General features: G+C 42.2%; 1 protein-coding gene across 1 annotated transcript; it reads right to left on the reverse strand.

The window, feature by feature from the left end:
• Positions 1-268: 268 nt before the first annotated feature.
• Positions 269-15,971, reverse strand: PSME3IP1 (proteasome activator subunit 3 interacting protein 1). The gene is made up of 7 exons (XM_054078528.1): positions 15,879-15,971; positions 13,103-13,248; positions 12,814-12,912; positions 9,900-10,022; positions 5,781-5,913; positions 3,790-3,854; positions 269-2,648 (listed from the first exon to the last, which is right to left on the reverse strand). The coding sequence occupies exons 2-7, from the start codon at positions 13,230-13,232 to the stop codon at positions 2,431-2,433; spliced, it is 768 nt and encodes a 255-aa protein (XP_053934503.1). The 5' UTR covers positions 13,233-13,248; positions 15,879-15,971; the 3' UTR covers positions 269-2,430.
• Positions 15,972-16,012: the final 41 nt, after the last annotated feature.

The following is a 16,012-nucleotide window of genomic DNA, read 5'->3' on the forward strand; positions in this document are numbered from 1 at the left end:
TAGAGTGTTTGTGGGGGTTTGTCGTTTTTTTTTAACACCTCGCGGAAGCTTTAACAACTAGCACAGACAACGAGCAGTTTATGAAGCTGTCCCTGGAGTGGGGATGAAGCATACACTGTGCAGTCACAGCAAAAAGAGAACAGTCTGAAATAAAGAAAAATTAACACACACCCCCCCCAATATAAATCCACCATGGAGTGACAGAGTTGCTGGAGCCAGCTGTTCTCCAGCGTGTCGGCCCCAGGGCAAGGTTACTGCCACAACTGCCATCTTCAGCTTTATCCTCTTCATGACCCAGCATCTCTCTCAGTGCACTTCGATATGTTAACATCAGGTGCTTCTGAGTGTAAGAACGTAAACGGGACCAAGGGATGGTGTGACAACCTGGGACAGCTCTGCAGTTTGTTTACACAGGCCCAGACAGAAACAGCAGAGGTGACTCAGACTAAAGGGCTTGTGTGAACTAAAGGTGCTCCCCAAGTGCCCTATTCCTGCTCTTCTGGGAACAAGAGGAAAGTAGGGGGCTCTCACACCTGCTTTTGCTGAATTATGTCTCCTCATGGCCTTGCATGATCCAACATAACAACCATCACCCTCCTGGTCTCACCTCTAGCCCCCATGAACCACCACCACAACTGCCAACAGCTGCCTGCCAAATCCCACCATAAATGTCTGTCTAAATCAGCCATTTGGACTGCAGTTATGCAAAATATCACTTGGGAAATGGCCCCAGCGTGCTCACAGCCACACCAGGCTGTATTGACTCTACAGAGATTACTGATCTAGCTGAATGCCAAGGAAGGACACCCACATCTCTCTCTTTTGCTCTTGCAAATGCAACTGTGAAGAAAAACAGGCATTTTTTTGTATACCACTTCCATTTCACTCCATAACTAAGCATGATGAAAGCCATCAAAAGCAAAGCACTATGGAGGCTGCAAGAAATCTAGCTGTTTTCCACCTGAATGAGCCTTAATTACAGTTATCTGGATAAGAAGCAGAAGCAACTCTGGAGCAAACACAAGAGGTCCCAGGCAGCCCAGAAGAACAGTGGAGGAATTAGTGTGCTTGTAAAGATCTGATTGCGGAACAGCGTTGTGCAAACAGAAAGGGTATTTGGCCAAGGATAGCTTCAGCAAGAGCATAACTCCACGGTTCCTTCGGGAAAGTTCAACACTCAAGCTAAGGCATGAATCCTGCTTAAAGGCCTTCTGTTTTCACTGCTTTTCTCTCAGCTGCACTTACAAGCTGCTTAGCATCACAATCGGATAACTGCCCTTTGGTGCACACCCATCAGCTGTTTCCTCAGAAGCGCATACACTTCAGCGCAGCACATACAGCGGGACTGCTGTGAGGGAGGCTCTCACAAAGACACTTCCACCTCCGAGAGGTTGAGCTGAGCTGTTCCAACCCACTGATGCTCTTGGCACACAGAGGTGAAAAGGATGGACCCTCAGCTTTCACAGCCTATTTCTTGCTCATGCCTGGCTCTCTGGTCCAGCTACCTACAAACAGCCCATGTAAAGTTTCTTGAATCCAATACAACTTCAATACCGACCGACAGCAAAGGATGGTGGAGTTCCCCAGCTTCTGCACCGAGGCCTGAATGAAGCGAGCTATCCCACCCACTCTGGATTCATGCTCTTCAGCGCATCGCTGCACAAAAGCTGAGCGACTTGTCAAGTGCCAGTGCAGTAGCAGCAGTCTTTGAGCAGAGCATCCAACTGCAGCTCCTCTCTGAACTTACTCGGAACAAGAGTTTTCCACCACCGTCTCTGCATTTGTAGGAGGCTGGCTTCTACTTCTGGATGGTGGTTTGAGGAAGAGGCTGGTTGGGCAGAGCAGAAATTGCTTAATGGAAAGGGAACAATTATGAATGGCACAAGCTAAGATGAAAAAAAATGCATTCAGAATGTCTTTAATCATGTAACACTAAAACTTCTTTACAGTGTCATGGCAATCTACACTTCACCATCTGCTCAATTTTTATCCTGCCCTCATTTCTCAAATACAGAATAAAAATGACATTTTAAAACGGAACACATGGCTCTTTCAACAAGACTTCAGTGCTTCAAGTGAGTATTTTTTTGCCTGTTAGTCTTGTATAAACTTCTCTGATCACCAGAATTCTTTCTTTCCATACAAATTTTAAAAGATAAAGCTCTCTCCTCTCTACGCTCAGATCTTCATTACATTACTAGGAGTGCCTTCTGGTTTAGGACGGCAGCCTTCCTCCAGGCTCAGTGTGCACCCTAGAAAGGGGAAGTTGCAGCGGGGGAGGTAAAAATAATGAGTTACTTTAGGAGTATCTGAATGTACTAAAGTTGAGAAGTTATTTAGAAAGATTGTATTCAGGGCAGAAGGATGCATCAAGCATCCATAAGGGCTTTGGAAGATACTCTGCACTACATTACACATGGAGGGATTTCCTTATGGGCCATCAAAGAAATTGTTGCTACGAAAGACAGAAGAGACGATCTTTCCAGTGGAATTAATAGTGCCTTCGCTATCCGAGCTGGACTCCGAATCACTGCTTCCTGAGTAGGCACCGAGGCCAGGCAGGATCCCAATGCAGACGGCTGCTGAGGGACAGTGGACTGTGGAGCCTCCCACCGAGCTGCTCCCCAAGGGAACAGAGGATGGTTTGTCTAGAAGAGAGGAACATCAGTCAAAAATGAGAACACATGAAAGGGCTTTTAATCAGCCCAGGAACTGCTGCGTGTCATTCACCTGCTATTGCCACATCAGCAGTGGATGACTGCAGGATTTAATTAAACCATAAGGCAGCTTTATGCTGCAATAAAGTTGTTCTGACAGGAAGGATTTGCTACCTCAGAGGATTTTTTCCTTTTTTTTTCCTCACTAGTTTAAGCCCAGCTTTACACTGGCATTACAGATTTTTATTCTAAAGTTGTCAGTTTGATGCTTGTCAAATACCAAACCCACTAAATAAGAATAAATAGCTCTGCTTTGTGTAATTGAATATTTTTTGTGATATAACAGCATAGTTGGGGAAAAGTTTTATTCCATCGCTCTGGTAGTCAACGTCTCCCATCTTCCATGGCTAATTAATTAATTTCCAGTGTTCTGAAGTTTACTGAACAGAAGGAGATTCAGAAAGCGCCTTGGGTTGTCATTACACAATTGCAGCTCACCCTATTTGTGTCAGAGGATCTTGACAGCAAGTCAGATGCAGCTCTGACAGCTACAACTGAAATGCAACTTAATCTTTCCTGTGGTTCCCCAAAATTTTTCTGAAACAAATTGGTTTCAGGATGGACAAGATCACTTCACAGCAGGAAAAGCTAATAGTGGAGGTACACAAATACATCAAATTCTGCTGTGAACAGGAAGGGGATGACCTGTTCTCCGTATCTCATGTTGACAAGACAAGCACAAGACTTGAAATGCAGCTACAGAGACTCCTATTAATTATCAAGTAAAATTCTTTACGGGTAAAATCAGTTAAGCATTAGAATAAACTGCCTAAGGAACATAGACAATCTCAATCTGTGGAGATTTAAGAGCACGTTAGACAAACATCTGTCAGGATTGGTTTAGGCAGGGGACAGACTGATGACCTGCAGAGGTACTCTCCAGCCCTATTTTCTGTGAAGGCTGTCAGCACCCATAGTTACCATTTCTACTGCTTTAAGAGCGAATGTGCCAACTGCACATTCTGTGCTGTCTTGCATAATGAAGGAGCAGAAAAGCAAATCCTCTATCAGATTTAACACCAAGTCAGTTGCTGTTCAGGTGAGAGACAGGCAAGTAGAAATCAGGACATACCTTGATTCTTCTCGTCATGATCAGTATCTAGTTTTAACCTCTTCATACTGTTACCACCATCTGAACTGTGGGAAAAATAAGAAAAACTGTCTTGTTCCACATATGCAACCACTTCATTAATAGGAAGCTAAAGTCCCATCTCTGCCTCACATGCCACAGTGAATGCCAGCAGGATCCCCTGATGACCAGCTCTTCTGACTGCTGTTGACTGCGGCAACATGCAGGATCCTAGAAAGAGTCAACACCTACACTGCAAATATCATCTGTTCACCTGGGAAACGGAAACACGCCTCTGGCAGTCCAAGTCAGACCACTTGCACAGCAACCCAGAGTTGCCTCTGGAGCTGGAACTACCTCACTGGAGATCAGGAATGACTACCTAAGCTTCAGCCACCCCACATGACCACAGGCTTGCACATGTTGATGATAACCACACTTGCTGGTGCAAGATCCATGCCTTTTCCCTTCCAGGGTTTCCTTCTCCTCCCGTCAAGCACTGAGAGAGCCTGTTCCAAAACGTCTAGAAATCTTGCACCTGATAAGAAGCCCAGTAGGTTTTACAGAAATTCATACACAGATGCACTGTCTGACCTAAAAAAGAAAAGAGTTCTTTTGGGTCCAAAGTGGCATTGTGGAAAAAGAGCATTACTTGAACTTCTGACTCTTCAGAGCTTCGGTAGCTCCTCCTTGTCACTGCTCAGTTTCTTTTTCCCCCTCTTGCACATTCCCAATTCTAAACCATCCACATAAACAAATGCTTCCCCAGCTTCAGCTGTGATGAAGTATGAGCATCACTATGCATTAACTCTTTTCTGTCCCTGTCAGAACACGTGGTACAGATATAAGTCTATTCTATGTGTGGAGGTTTTAATAATAATCCTTACAGGAAACTACAAAGCTCAGAGAGCAGATATTGAGCTCACGCTACACTTGGCTTTGGCCAGTTTGAAATAGAAGATAAGATGGCAAAAATAGAAGACTGCAAAGCAAGTCTGTAATGGCACTGACATGTCAGTTAAGATGCTATCTTCAAATAGATGCCATCTGCAGACTTCAGATGTGCCATTAAGCACATGCCAGCTCCTTCTTTACATCCTACTGGGTTAAGCACTAGTGGTTACAAGAAAAAAATCATTGTTGGCTGCTTGTTATCAGTTCAGGGTTTTTCTCCTCTGCCTTACAAAAACCCAAACAACTACTCAGCCCCCCCATCAGCTGGTGGAAGCACTTACTTCAGTTCTGAGACATGCAATTACTGCTGCACTGGGAGCTAAACATCACTCTACAAGAGAAGAGTCTAAAATAATCTCTCATTCTCTGAATTTATGAGATGTCAGTAATCATCTGAAGTATTAAACAACTCATCTGTGGCAAATAAGTCTGGTCCCACAGGCCTAGTTTCTCCATAACCTGTAGCACACCAGCAGCTGCATTTGCAGGCCAAGATGGAAACAGCAAACAGATCGCAAACCCAGCTGCCATCTCCCTGGGATGGAGAGGGTGTCGATGTGTCTATGCAAATCATTGAGGAACAAGGGAAGTTTACCTGATTGGTACACAAAACTCTTCTCTTGTGACCCACATCTACCCTGTGCTGCCCCCAGCAGCAATTAAACATTTTAGACACAGAAAAAAAATGATGACATACACAAACCTGAATGAAATTACAGTGAGGTGACACTGATATCTACAAACAGAGATGTAAAACAGATTCCCTCTAGATCCCCAAGCAGGATTGCCTGAGCCTGGCAGTCTAGAATGAAGAGTCTACCCACTTGATTTACACATACTTATCTATTCGAATTGCTCCATGTTTTTCCCACAGTTTGTGAGAGCCTATAGAAACAAGGCTGGTCTTTTCTTATACCTCCCCCTTTTTTCTTTAGGGCTAAGGTTCACACCTCACTCTCTGGAGGCAGTTTTGGCCTGCCTCCCTTTACAGTGCTAACTGGGTTCCGTTCCTCATGAATTTATAGAGGTGTGAAACTAACCTTCTGTGTTTCACAGCTCCTGCCAACAGCTTTGCCTGAGAGAATTTGTTCTTGTTTTCCACTGACTTCATGGGCAATTTCTTCTCAGTTTCCTTCTTTGGGTCCATACTGACACCCACTTTGGTGAGAGTGCTGTGAATTAAGGGTTAAGGATCAACCAGGAAGGAACGGAGAAAATAGACACTTCCTCTCCGATATATTTAGCCTGCTCTGCTGACAGCAGCGACTGAAGTTCATTCACATATTCTATCAAAATAAACTTATTTGTAATGACATTTACCTGGCACCCTCGGCCAAGACAGAAGAGACTTCACTGTCTGGGTTCAGAGCTCTTAGGTATCAATACCAGCTCCCCCTGTAAAGATGTCCAGCCAGCAGACGAGAAGCTGCTTTTCTGAAGTCAGAAAGGAACAACACAAAGCATATCCAGCATCCAGAAACATACCCATCGTCCTTTCTTTTCCTAAAGTCCTTAGGAAAATAAAAAGGTCAGACTGCACCAAAAAATTTTCTGCTTTAACCCCCAATCCTTACCAAAAAAACCCTAAGTAGCAAAATATGGGCTCACTTCCACTCCTCAAAGCCTCTTTTTGCTGAGCCCAGCAGACTTCAGCCTAGCAAAGCAATCCAATTCAATTTTCTATTTTGTTATTTACAACTCTTAACTTTCCAGCTCACCTCTTTGTAATGGCCACGAGACTATTACAGCTGGTTTGAACACCAGCCCCAAGAGGAAGGAGACAGATCTGATTATGGGTGCATGCAGACCAAGATTCACCCAAAAGACTTTGACTGCACAGAAAAACTAAGTAGCTTAAAACTGTGTTAGCAAGGCGGGATGCAGCTGAAACCTTTAACGAGGTAGAGAAGCTTAAACAGGTTCTCAGACAGGATAAGAAGGCGCTAGATCTGTTATTAAGGCACACTCACTCTGTGCACACACTAAACAGTTCTCCTTCTGTGGCAGCATCTAGTCCTGTCCATGATAACAGTTCATGTCCAGTTGTATCCAGTGAAGCAGGGTCCATCAAAGATCACGTTTGTTAACGAGGTGCCAGTGGAGTCACAAAAGCTTCTGCAAAACTTTTGAACTGCACATACCAAAGGCAAATCAACCAAATTTAAAGGGGTATTTGTTTATAACGCTAAATCGACTGGTTTCTTCTCTGACTGTGATTCCACTGATCAGGTGACATAACCACAAACTGGAGCTTCACTGGTGCATTTCTTTATTGCAGATAAATATTGGATAGTGAATTTCATACTGATGGACCATATATTTGAAGTCATAAGCTTTTCCCCTCACTGAACATCTGCAAATCAAAAACTCTTATATCTTCCTTTGAAGTGCCACACTCAGTCTCCAGTCACTCTACAGTGAGGAGGGTTCAGATGCCATTCCTTATATGATTTTCTATCAGATACAGCAGCAATCTAGACTGCTCCCCTACCACAGCTGAAAGGCTTCTCCGTCAAAACCAAACATTCAGCTTTATTTATTTTTAAGATAGCACAGGAGTGCCATCCTGTGGCTATCAAAAGCAATTTGAAAGCTCATTGTCTCTATCACTGATGTTGCCACACATGACTCTACACACTACAGCGTTCAACTTCCACATCTCGGTTCGTTACCTTGCTACGTTCTAATCCTGCACTACAAAAGCCTGCCTTAGGAACCCAGAGACTTTTCCTTTATAAGACACTGAATTACGGGCTTTGCACTTCCATCCAGGATGCCGTTCTTCTCAGGCTCCACAACTACCAGAGACACAGCACATTTTAACAGAGATTTTACATGCACTGCTGCCATTAGCAAATGTAACACTATACCTGTCCAAAAAGCATCCCCTTCTCAGGAGTTACATAGAAATAAACCTCTCAAACTTAAACATGAACTGCATTAAAAAAGCTTTCTTCCAGTAAAGCCTGCTCCATGGAGGGGGGCTTTTCCTACATTTAGACAGGATTTAAGACAAGAGGATGTTGCTCTTGAATACTACTTGGAACTGGCTTAAAAAAACCCCTGTAAATCTTTAAACACCATCAGACCAGTGGAGTTTGCATAGGGTGAGGAGCAAAAAAACTTAGTTGTTCATGTAGAAGGAAGTAAAATCTCTATGCATCCATGCATACAAATTTCTTATGCTTGAGAGCGCATTAAAATATTCCAGGGCATGTTTATCCTTAAGACGTATGACTGTTCAACCTAAAAAATGAAGGAAAACAAGAGAGAAAAAGAACTCTGCACTTGAACATTGGCATAGGTTTTACAATTAAAACTAATGCCTCTGGGTATCTTAAACTGGATGTTATACCAGGAAAAGCACCGAATAATCAAACCCACTGCATTGATATTCCTCTCAATAGTTTGGAAGAGCACTTGAACAGTACCTATAGATCCCAGCACATTTACCTAGTATCAAGTTTTTTGTCACTGTAGTAATAAACAACCTGCAGATGCAAATCCACCTCTTCCATTTTAAAAGAATACCACCAAAAACTTCAAACACAGATGAGTCATTTTGCAAGTTGCTCTGAGGTTGTTTGGGTTGGACTGGATGATGTCAAAGGTCTTTTCCAACCTTAACGATTCTATGATTCTATGAAATACTATGGTTCAATAAGAAATAATAAAAAAAAAGGGAATGGGCAAAACTCCTCAGTTTCTCATGACATGAGGTGACTAATAAACATTCTCTCTCCCTCCACCCAATCAGCAATAAGTTCTACAGTTCAATTTACAGCAAGGCTTCAGATACAGAGCCAGACGATACTACTAAGACTGCAAAGACTGAGTGTAGATGGTCTACACATCCAGAACAGGCCCTGCTCATGGATCAGTGGCTAATTCAAGACAACATAAGATTCCCCTCTGGGCTAGTATGGTTCATCCCAGACGTGTGTGACCTAACTAGAGCTGTCAGCTGCTTCCACAGCATCTTACACTGCATATCCCTGCATCGGCCAGACCCGCAAGCAACCATCACTGAAACTAAATATATCCCGTGAACATCCCATTATTAGATCCAACAACCTAGAAAATATTCCAAATCCATCAACTAACTACAGCCTCATTCTAAAGTAAAAAATGCATCAGTATATTTTTTTCATAAACACATTACTGACATAACTTAGATGCTCTTCACAGAACACATACTCTAGGTTACAAATGATTAGCTAACAAAAGACAATAACCATCTTTGTAGTACTGGCACTGTGCAACCTTATTTGCTGACTGGTTTTGGTTCCCTCCTTGTGTCCCCAAACTCATTTACCCTAAAGCATCCTTCAGAACTTGTGCTTTGTTTACTGATGACTTAAAAGCACAAGTCTTCATAAGGAGGCAAATAAATCATCAGGTTCTGCACAGATACAGTAAACTTCAAAAAACAATGTTTGGCTTAGCACAGAAATCCTCAAATCATTCCAGCCTCCCTTGACTGGCACCGATTAGAGAGAAAAGCATCCTATATTATTTTCTAGCACACTTTCATGAAAATTTGGCATTTAACAGCAAAGCCAAGCTGTTCTGCTCTTAGCACTGCCTAAAAGCTGCCTGTGTATTACCCAGAGGACCTGGGTCTCCATTGTCAATGAGTTCCCAGAAACAACATCCACACAAGTGTATTTAACTTCTCATCCTGCAGTTATCAGAAAGGGAAAAAGTAGTTAAAACTTTAAGAATAACAACAGAGAGAGCAATTCAAACATTATTTCAAACCAGTATGGTAAAACCAGCCCATATGCAGTTAAAAAACCAAAGAAAATTTGCTTTCAAAGAAGACAGAAGCTAAAGATCAGAACTAATATGCTGGTTTGCCTTTACGTTCTCTTTCTCTTTTTGCCTATGGTATTTCACACCCTCAGTAATACGAAGGAGAAAAACCCAAAATAACAAAAAACAGACAATGGGAACAGGGAGAAGGAAAGAAAAATACGAAGGACATATTGTGGTTGAGCAGGGGAATATTAAACATTAAAGCGTGAAATCCAAGCTACAATGAAAACATTAAACTTTAGAAGCAGTTCTATAGAAAGAATGCCAACGACAGAATAAAAGTACAGCCTGGTTTCTTATCTCCTTCTTCATAATTGCCAGTCATTTTAATGCAAAGGATATTCTATACTCATTTAGTTCTTTCAGCTCTTCTTCTCTTCGTTGCTTTTCTAGTAGCTCTTGCTGTCGAGAAACCTCATCAAGGAAATGTGTCTCATCTTCGTCTAAGCCTCTTACCATATTTTCTGAATAAAGGAAAAGAATGCATATTGATTAGCTAAAAGCACTCAGGGAGCAGCCGTTCATTTTGCATTACTTCACCATTTTCTCAGAACATCATCTGATGATTTGTAACTCCCAATAAATGTAGGTAAGCATCCACATCTCACACATAACATTGCTAACATTTCTACTGAGGTAGAAAAATCGGAGAATCACTAGGAATGTGGTGAGTAGAGTCCTGGGTGACCAACTAAACCAGGTACTCGGGCAGTCACACTGTTTTGTTGAGAAAAGGGTACAAAGCAAACTCCACCAGCTACCTGTGGGATTCTGTAATTAAGGAGTAAAAATACTTCCCAGCTGATGATATTGGATGCTAACAAGCCAGAAGTCTTACACGCTGAAGCACACAAACTACACCAAACTAACACAGTTTGAACACATCACTACTACTACAGAGACAAGCAAGACAATTCATAGGAAGACATGAAATGCTGTTGGACTTGCTGATATAATTAAGGCAAATTGACAATGCTTTCACACAAGAAGCCTTTCTGCAGTTCTGAAATGCCATTTGGAATAAGCTAAAGAAAACAAGGATCGAGTACATTACTTAATGATATATTAGTTGTTTTGGCTTCAAACACCGAGTTTAAGCCTGTCTCCTCAAAGTCTGTTCTTTAAACACTCAATAACTGCAAAAACACACATTACTTCTCCCCATAAATCTTGCCTCAAAATAGGAAGTATATTTTCTTAAAGCAAACAATTAGTAACCTAACTGAGATTAACATATAAGAAAAAAAAAGTAGAAGAAAGACAATTCTTAACTCCCAAATAAAAACAAATTTTTTCAAAAGCTACCCTACTTTAAGGAAAGGACATGCTAGTGCAGTAGGAAGATTTTTTATTTTCTGTTCTTCAAATGTTCAATATTTCTCAATCAAAAGACTTAGGTAAAAGAGTAATAAAAAATAAACTTTTGAAAGACAAAACCTTGCTGTTTGTAGTCATCCTCAGAATTCTTAACCCAAACGTCACTTCCAGTCTTCATTAGAGTTTAATTCCATAAGAGGATTTTTAGGCATTTACATGAGGTCATCATATTTTTTTTTTAATCCTTACCCACAGAGTCAAGTCCTACTCACTTTAATGGCAAGCTAAGAAATCCATTTACACTGATAACTGGCAAGGTTCTGAAGTCTTTGACAGAAAAGCTCTAGAAGTCAACTACTATTTGAGGTTTCTTTTTCAAGGCAGATCCCTACTCATTCCAGCTTTAAGAATGCAGAGCTCATTTACATATCCTTAAACAGTAACTTGTAGCAATCACTATTACTGCTGAGGGCCCTTTCCAACCAACAGCAGAAGTTGAGAAACTCTGGACATTCTTTGAAGCAACTGACATGAATTAAGTCTTTTTCTGCCTGCCCGATCAGTAAATGAAGAGAAGCAACCATACAGATCCTTACAGCTGACATTATTGAGATTCCCTGTTACACAGTCTGCAGTAGGTTTTGTTCTCTGGATTAGCAGATATCTGTCATTCTGCAAGGGCTGCCTTAAAACCAGCAGTTGGTTTACTTCTCAGTTACCCCCCTCTCAGGAATGCTTCCTATTCCAGTTCTTCCTGAACCAAAGAGTTCAGAGATATGACTAGGTTCGGATAGCTGGGTTCCTGTACCAATGCATTCAGATCTAATCTAACATTGCAAATCTGATAAAACTGGGCAAAGGAAACAATTAATTTGGACAACTATTAGAATCCTTTCTCATCCAGATTTATAGCAGTCATCTCATATGGTTACAGGAATGATTCTAAAAGCATGGACTTCAAACCAGAAAAGGCAACCATGGTCATCAGTGATGCACTTGATAGCATCCTCGGGGACAGGGAGCATTATGTAACAGAACTCAAAGACCGTGCCATAGTTAAAGGTAAAAGTTTTGTCAGATTGCAAATACAAAAGAAATTCTAGACAGAATCCAGCCAGGCAGACTAAGGCTTAAATAGTCCAAGGGAAAGATTTTCAGCTAAAGAACAAAAATCTATCAGAAATCACCTTATAATGGAGTCCTACTGTAAAATTTTCACTTCTTTTTAGATAGAACAAATAGCTCCCTTTTCCCCTCAAATGGCTGACTTTTTCTAGTTATTATCATCTTTGCACTCAGCAGCACATATACAGGTGATGCAATGCAAAGGATTTTTCAGTAAAACTAGAAATTCAAATATCAGTAGAAATTAGGTTTCCATTCCATTGGAAGAGTTAAACATCTGCTTTCTGAAGAATCAACTCCTGTATGTTTACTTCTTCCAAATAGTAATCTTGAGTCTCAAAACACTTTTGCATCAACAATTGCATCTTGGGAATTTAACAGCTGCTGGAACAGAATTTCTTTTTACTGATTCAAACCAAATGCTCTTATGGTAAAGCATGAGCTTAGGCATCACAAAACCACGTTATATTTCTGCTTTTCCATGGAATGGTATCAGGGTGTTTGTTTTTTTTTTATTCCATGTGCAAAACAATCCCAGTATTCCATACTTTACAGGAATGCAGCTTTATAACTGAAAGCTACTTTTAAGCTTTATATGCCCGTGGTGCTGTCTCCATGTGGAGAACAATGTGTTATCTACAGGAACATCCACCATCCTTGAAAAACACAGGATTTCAATAATACATTTCTGAAGCCTCTGTTTACTTATCAGAAACAAGACATACAGGCCCTTTAGAGGCTGCGTACAGTTGTTGCATACAATATATGCAGTTCGCTGGGTTTTGGTTCACAATAGTAGCTGCTGGCACTTACTGAATTTAAATTGCTCCTCAAACTCCTGCTGCTTCTTTTCTCTCTGCTCCTGAAGTCTTTCATACAGTGAACGTGGATCATATGCCTCCTCTGGGCATTCTTAAAGGAAGGAACAAATCAGGAAATGAAATTGTATGTTAGAAATACTAAATCACCAACAGTTCTCAGTTCCTTAATGTAAAAACCCTTTGGAATTGTAAATACAAGCTATAACCTTTAATTCCTGTTTTGTGTGAAAGCGAAATATTCTCCAATCTCTTCCCTATAATTATTAAAATCTATCCCATACCTTTGGGATCCTCAGGTTTTCGGACCTTTTCCCATTCTTCTTGCCTTCTCTTTCGCCGCTCCTCTAGCTCCGATTCAGACACAAACCTCTTGTTAATGACAAGGTCAGCAGTGCCATCTCCCCCATCCATTGTGGAACAGCCAGCCCTAAAAACACAATGTGAAAGACATCAGGGGCCCTATTCCACTTGTCAGTTTGTGAGATTTTACTATACATCCTCAAAAACAGACCTGCTGCACTTACAATAACTTCAGTTCTCTATAGACTGTGACACAGTAAGTAGTGACTGAGATAGCTATTCATCACCCAGATACAAAGGTAAATAGCACCACCTGTTACTCCTTTACTTTTTCTTAATTACCTCTTCCCTGTGAGCTGCCTGCCTCAGGCTGCTTGTCTAAAAGTTATATTTTAATGGAATTTTCCGCAGTCCACTGGATTGAACTTTCTTAAATAAATATAAAAACTAAATATAAATTACCCCCAGTACCCTATACTGACATCCCTTTTTCAGTTACACCTCTTTGCTCTGGGGATAGGAAGATTTGACACTTTGCCTTCACTTGACCTGAGTTCTTTTTGCCCGTCCTCAAAAACCTGAGAAAGGTTGACTGTTTTCCATGACTGTAATACACATATTTTTAAGCGTTTACTGGTGGGGTCTCAGAAATTAGCCACTAATTTCAACTAATGACCTTCAAAAGCATTCTGCACCTCTCTGCAGCTTGGAGAGTTAGGCTAGGACAGACTACACTGGAGGCTCTGTCAGTTCAAGAGGTGAGTGAAAGAGGGAACTCCCTTAGGCTAAAACAGGGCTGGGATCAGAAAATAGGAGCAGCACTTCTGACCAAGTAAGCACAGCTCTTTTGCACACAGTACATCCACACTCGGCTTCAGGAGACGCGAGTACTGGCCAGGTACCTATTTCCATACCAGGTGCAGGGTGAAGATACTCCAAGGAGTCATCCTAAAAAGGAAACTCATGGTCTTGATGCCTGTAAGCCCAGGATGAAACAAACTGCTTCTGCTTGTCTTCAATGGCTCCTTTCAAGATTTATTCTCCCAGGTACATACTACAGAACAAGGCATTAATGCCCATTTCTGCTTCTTACATCAAGCCTGTATACACACGCACAACATAAACATGGCACTAGCAGCTGTCTATTTAAAGTTGTGCTAACTTCATACTTTTTTCTAGTTTCTCTCCATTTCCTTAGTACAACTTCAGCAAGAACCTGAAGGACTACAGATAACTGCCCCCTGTACTGCCAAGCAGTATCCATGTAGAATTTCAAACTGCCTCTGCTTCAGCACTGGAAGAGAACTTGATATATTTGTTTTCCGAGGAAGGAAGGGCCGCAGCAACCCAAATAACAGAAGGAATTAGTTTATCATCTTTCCTTTGTACTACAAGGAACCACGCCTGCAGGAAGCAGAATTCTGAAATTCTTACAAAAACTGATTTGGAGACAAATTGAGGTCTCCAGAGAAGTCCAGGTGAGAGCATCAGACACATATTTGTTAGAGCAGGATGTATTCTTAAGGTGGGAATTATCAAAAGAAGACAAGATGAAGGGATTCTCCTAAGAACTGGGGAAAGGAAGGACAGACCAAGGGCTGGTGATTTTATCTTTTGTTGTTGTTTTATGCTTTTTCATTACCTAACAAAAATCCACCCCAAGACAAGTCCACTTTCCAGAAAGCAAAGAACACCTGCTCTTCAGAGTGTCACTTCTGAAGGTAGCTCAAGCTGGAAACATATAAAGATAAAAACTCCCCCCTGAATACAGGTCCTAATCACAAGGCCAGCCTTCCTGCCCAAGCGCTGCGAAAACCAGATAACCTGGTTCTGCACTTGTTTCATCTCAACCTATCCTTTCAGAGAGGAAATAAAAGGTTCCAATACAATGGTGACAGAAAGTCATAAAAACAAACCAGAAGAGAGGCAATCCAGCAAGGGCACTGTATCACCTGGAGACTAAAGCCTTCAACAGCAAACCACCTGCCTTCTTGTTCAGCCAGTTCACTTAAACAATATATTTTAAAGATACCTGAAGTGGATTAAAGCTTAATTATCACCAACGTACAGCTGTAGTATTTTCACTACAATCGCGGGAAGTGGCACCTGATGAAACACAATCAGCAAATAACTTCACTGACAACCACATCCTGGGGCACAAAAAAAAAAATCAAGCAATATGGCATTTAAGGGCACTTACACTTAAAGGGTTTGCTAACCGTGTTGTATTCTTTGCCTTCTCCCATCTAAAACACACAAAAATTCTTCCAGAACAGACAAAACATATGTGTTTTGAAACTGTCCCGTTCACCTATGTTTTTGTCTGGCGATTGTATTATAGTAAGGGTCACACCGTCATTGTAAATGACAGAGATTTAGGTCACAGCCGTGAACGTCCTACCAGCTGCTAATGTTCCTGGGATTAAAACAACAAAACTTGACAGCTCTTAATAGCCCGTCAGCTGGAAAAGATTCAAAGCAGTGCAGACCCGAGGCAGCGCCGGTTCCGGCGTGCAGCCTCTGTGCACTCCGATCGCCGTTAAACACCAGGCACCTCTGCCGGTCGCTGCACCGGCCGCACTCCCCGAATGCCGAGCTCGGGCTGAGCTGGGCCCTCACCCACCTCCTCTCCGCCTTCCCTTCCCAGGCCGCTCCCAGGGCCCCGGCCTGCTCCACCCCTGCACCTGAGCGTCCTCACAGCCCAGCCGCGGCCGCTCTCCACACCTCCCCTCCGCAGCCGCCGCCACCAGCCCGTACCGCGGCCACTGGCCCGTCACAGCGAGAAGCGCAGCCGGGCCCCGAGCGCCGCCATTGAGCCCCACTCGCAGCCCCGCCCCACTTCCTCCCCGGCGGCGCTCGGCCCGCCCCTTCCGGCCGCCAGAGCCAACAGG

The sequence above is a fragment of the Cuculus canorus genome, chromosome 13 (assembly GCF_017976375.1).
Source record: "Cuculus canorus isolate bCucCan1 chromosome 13, bCucCan1.pri, whole genome shotgun sequence".
NCBI lineage: Eukaryota > Metazoa > Chordata > Aves > Cuculiformes > Cuculidae > Cuculus > Cuculus canorus.

Bases quoted from the DNA above. Each gene is read 5' to 3' on its own strand.
- PSME3IP1 (XM_054078528.1), bottom strand. From the start codon at position 13,232: ATGGATGGGGGAGATGGCACTGCTGACCTTGTCATTAACAAGAGGTTT. The intron at 5,914-9,899 runs TATCCTTTGCAT...CCTTAATTCACA, and splicing joins AGAACTAAATGAGTATAGAA to GCACTCTCACCAAAGTGGGT. The intron at 3,855-5,780 runs GTTAGTTTCACA...TTTTTCCCACAG, and splicing joins GGAGCTGTGAAACACAGAAG to TTCAGATGGTGGTAACAGTA.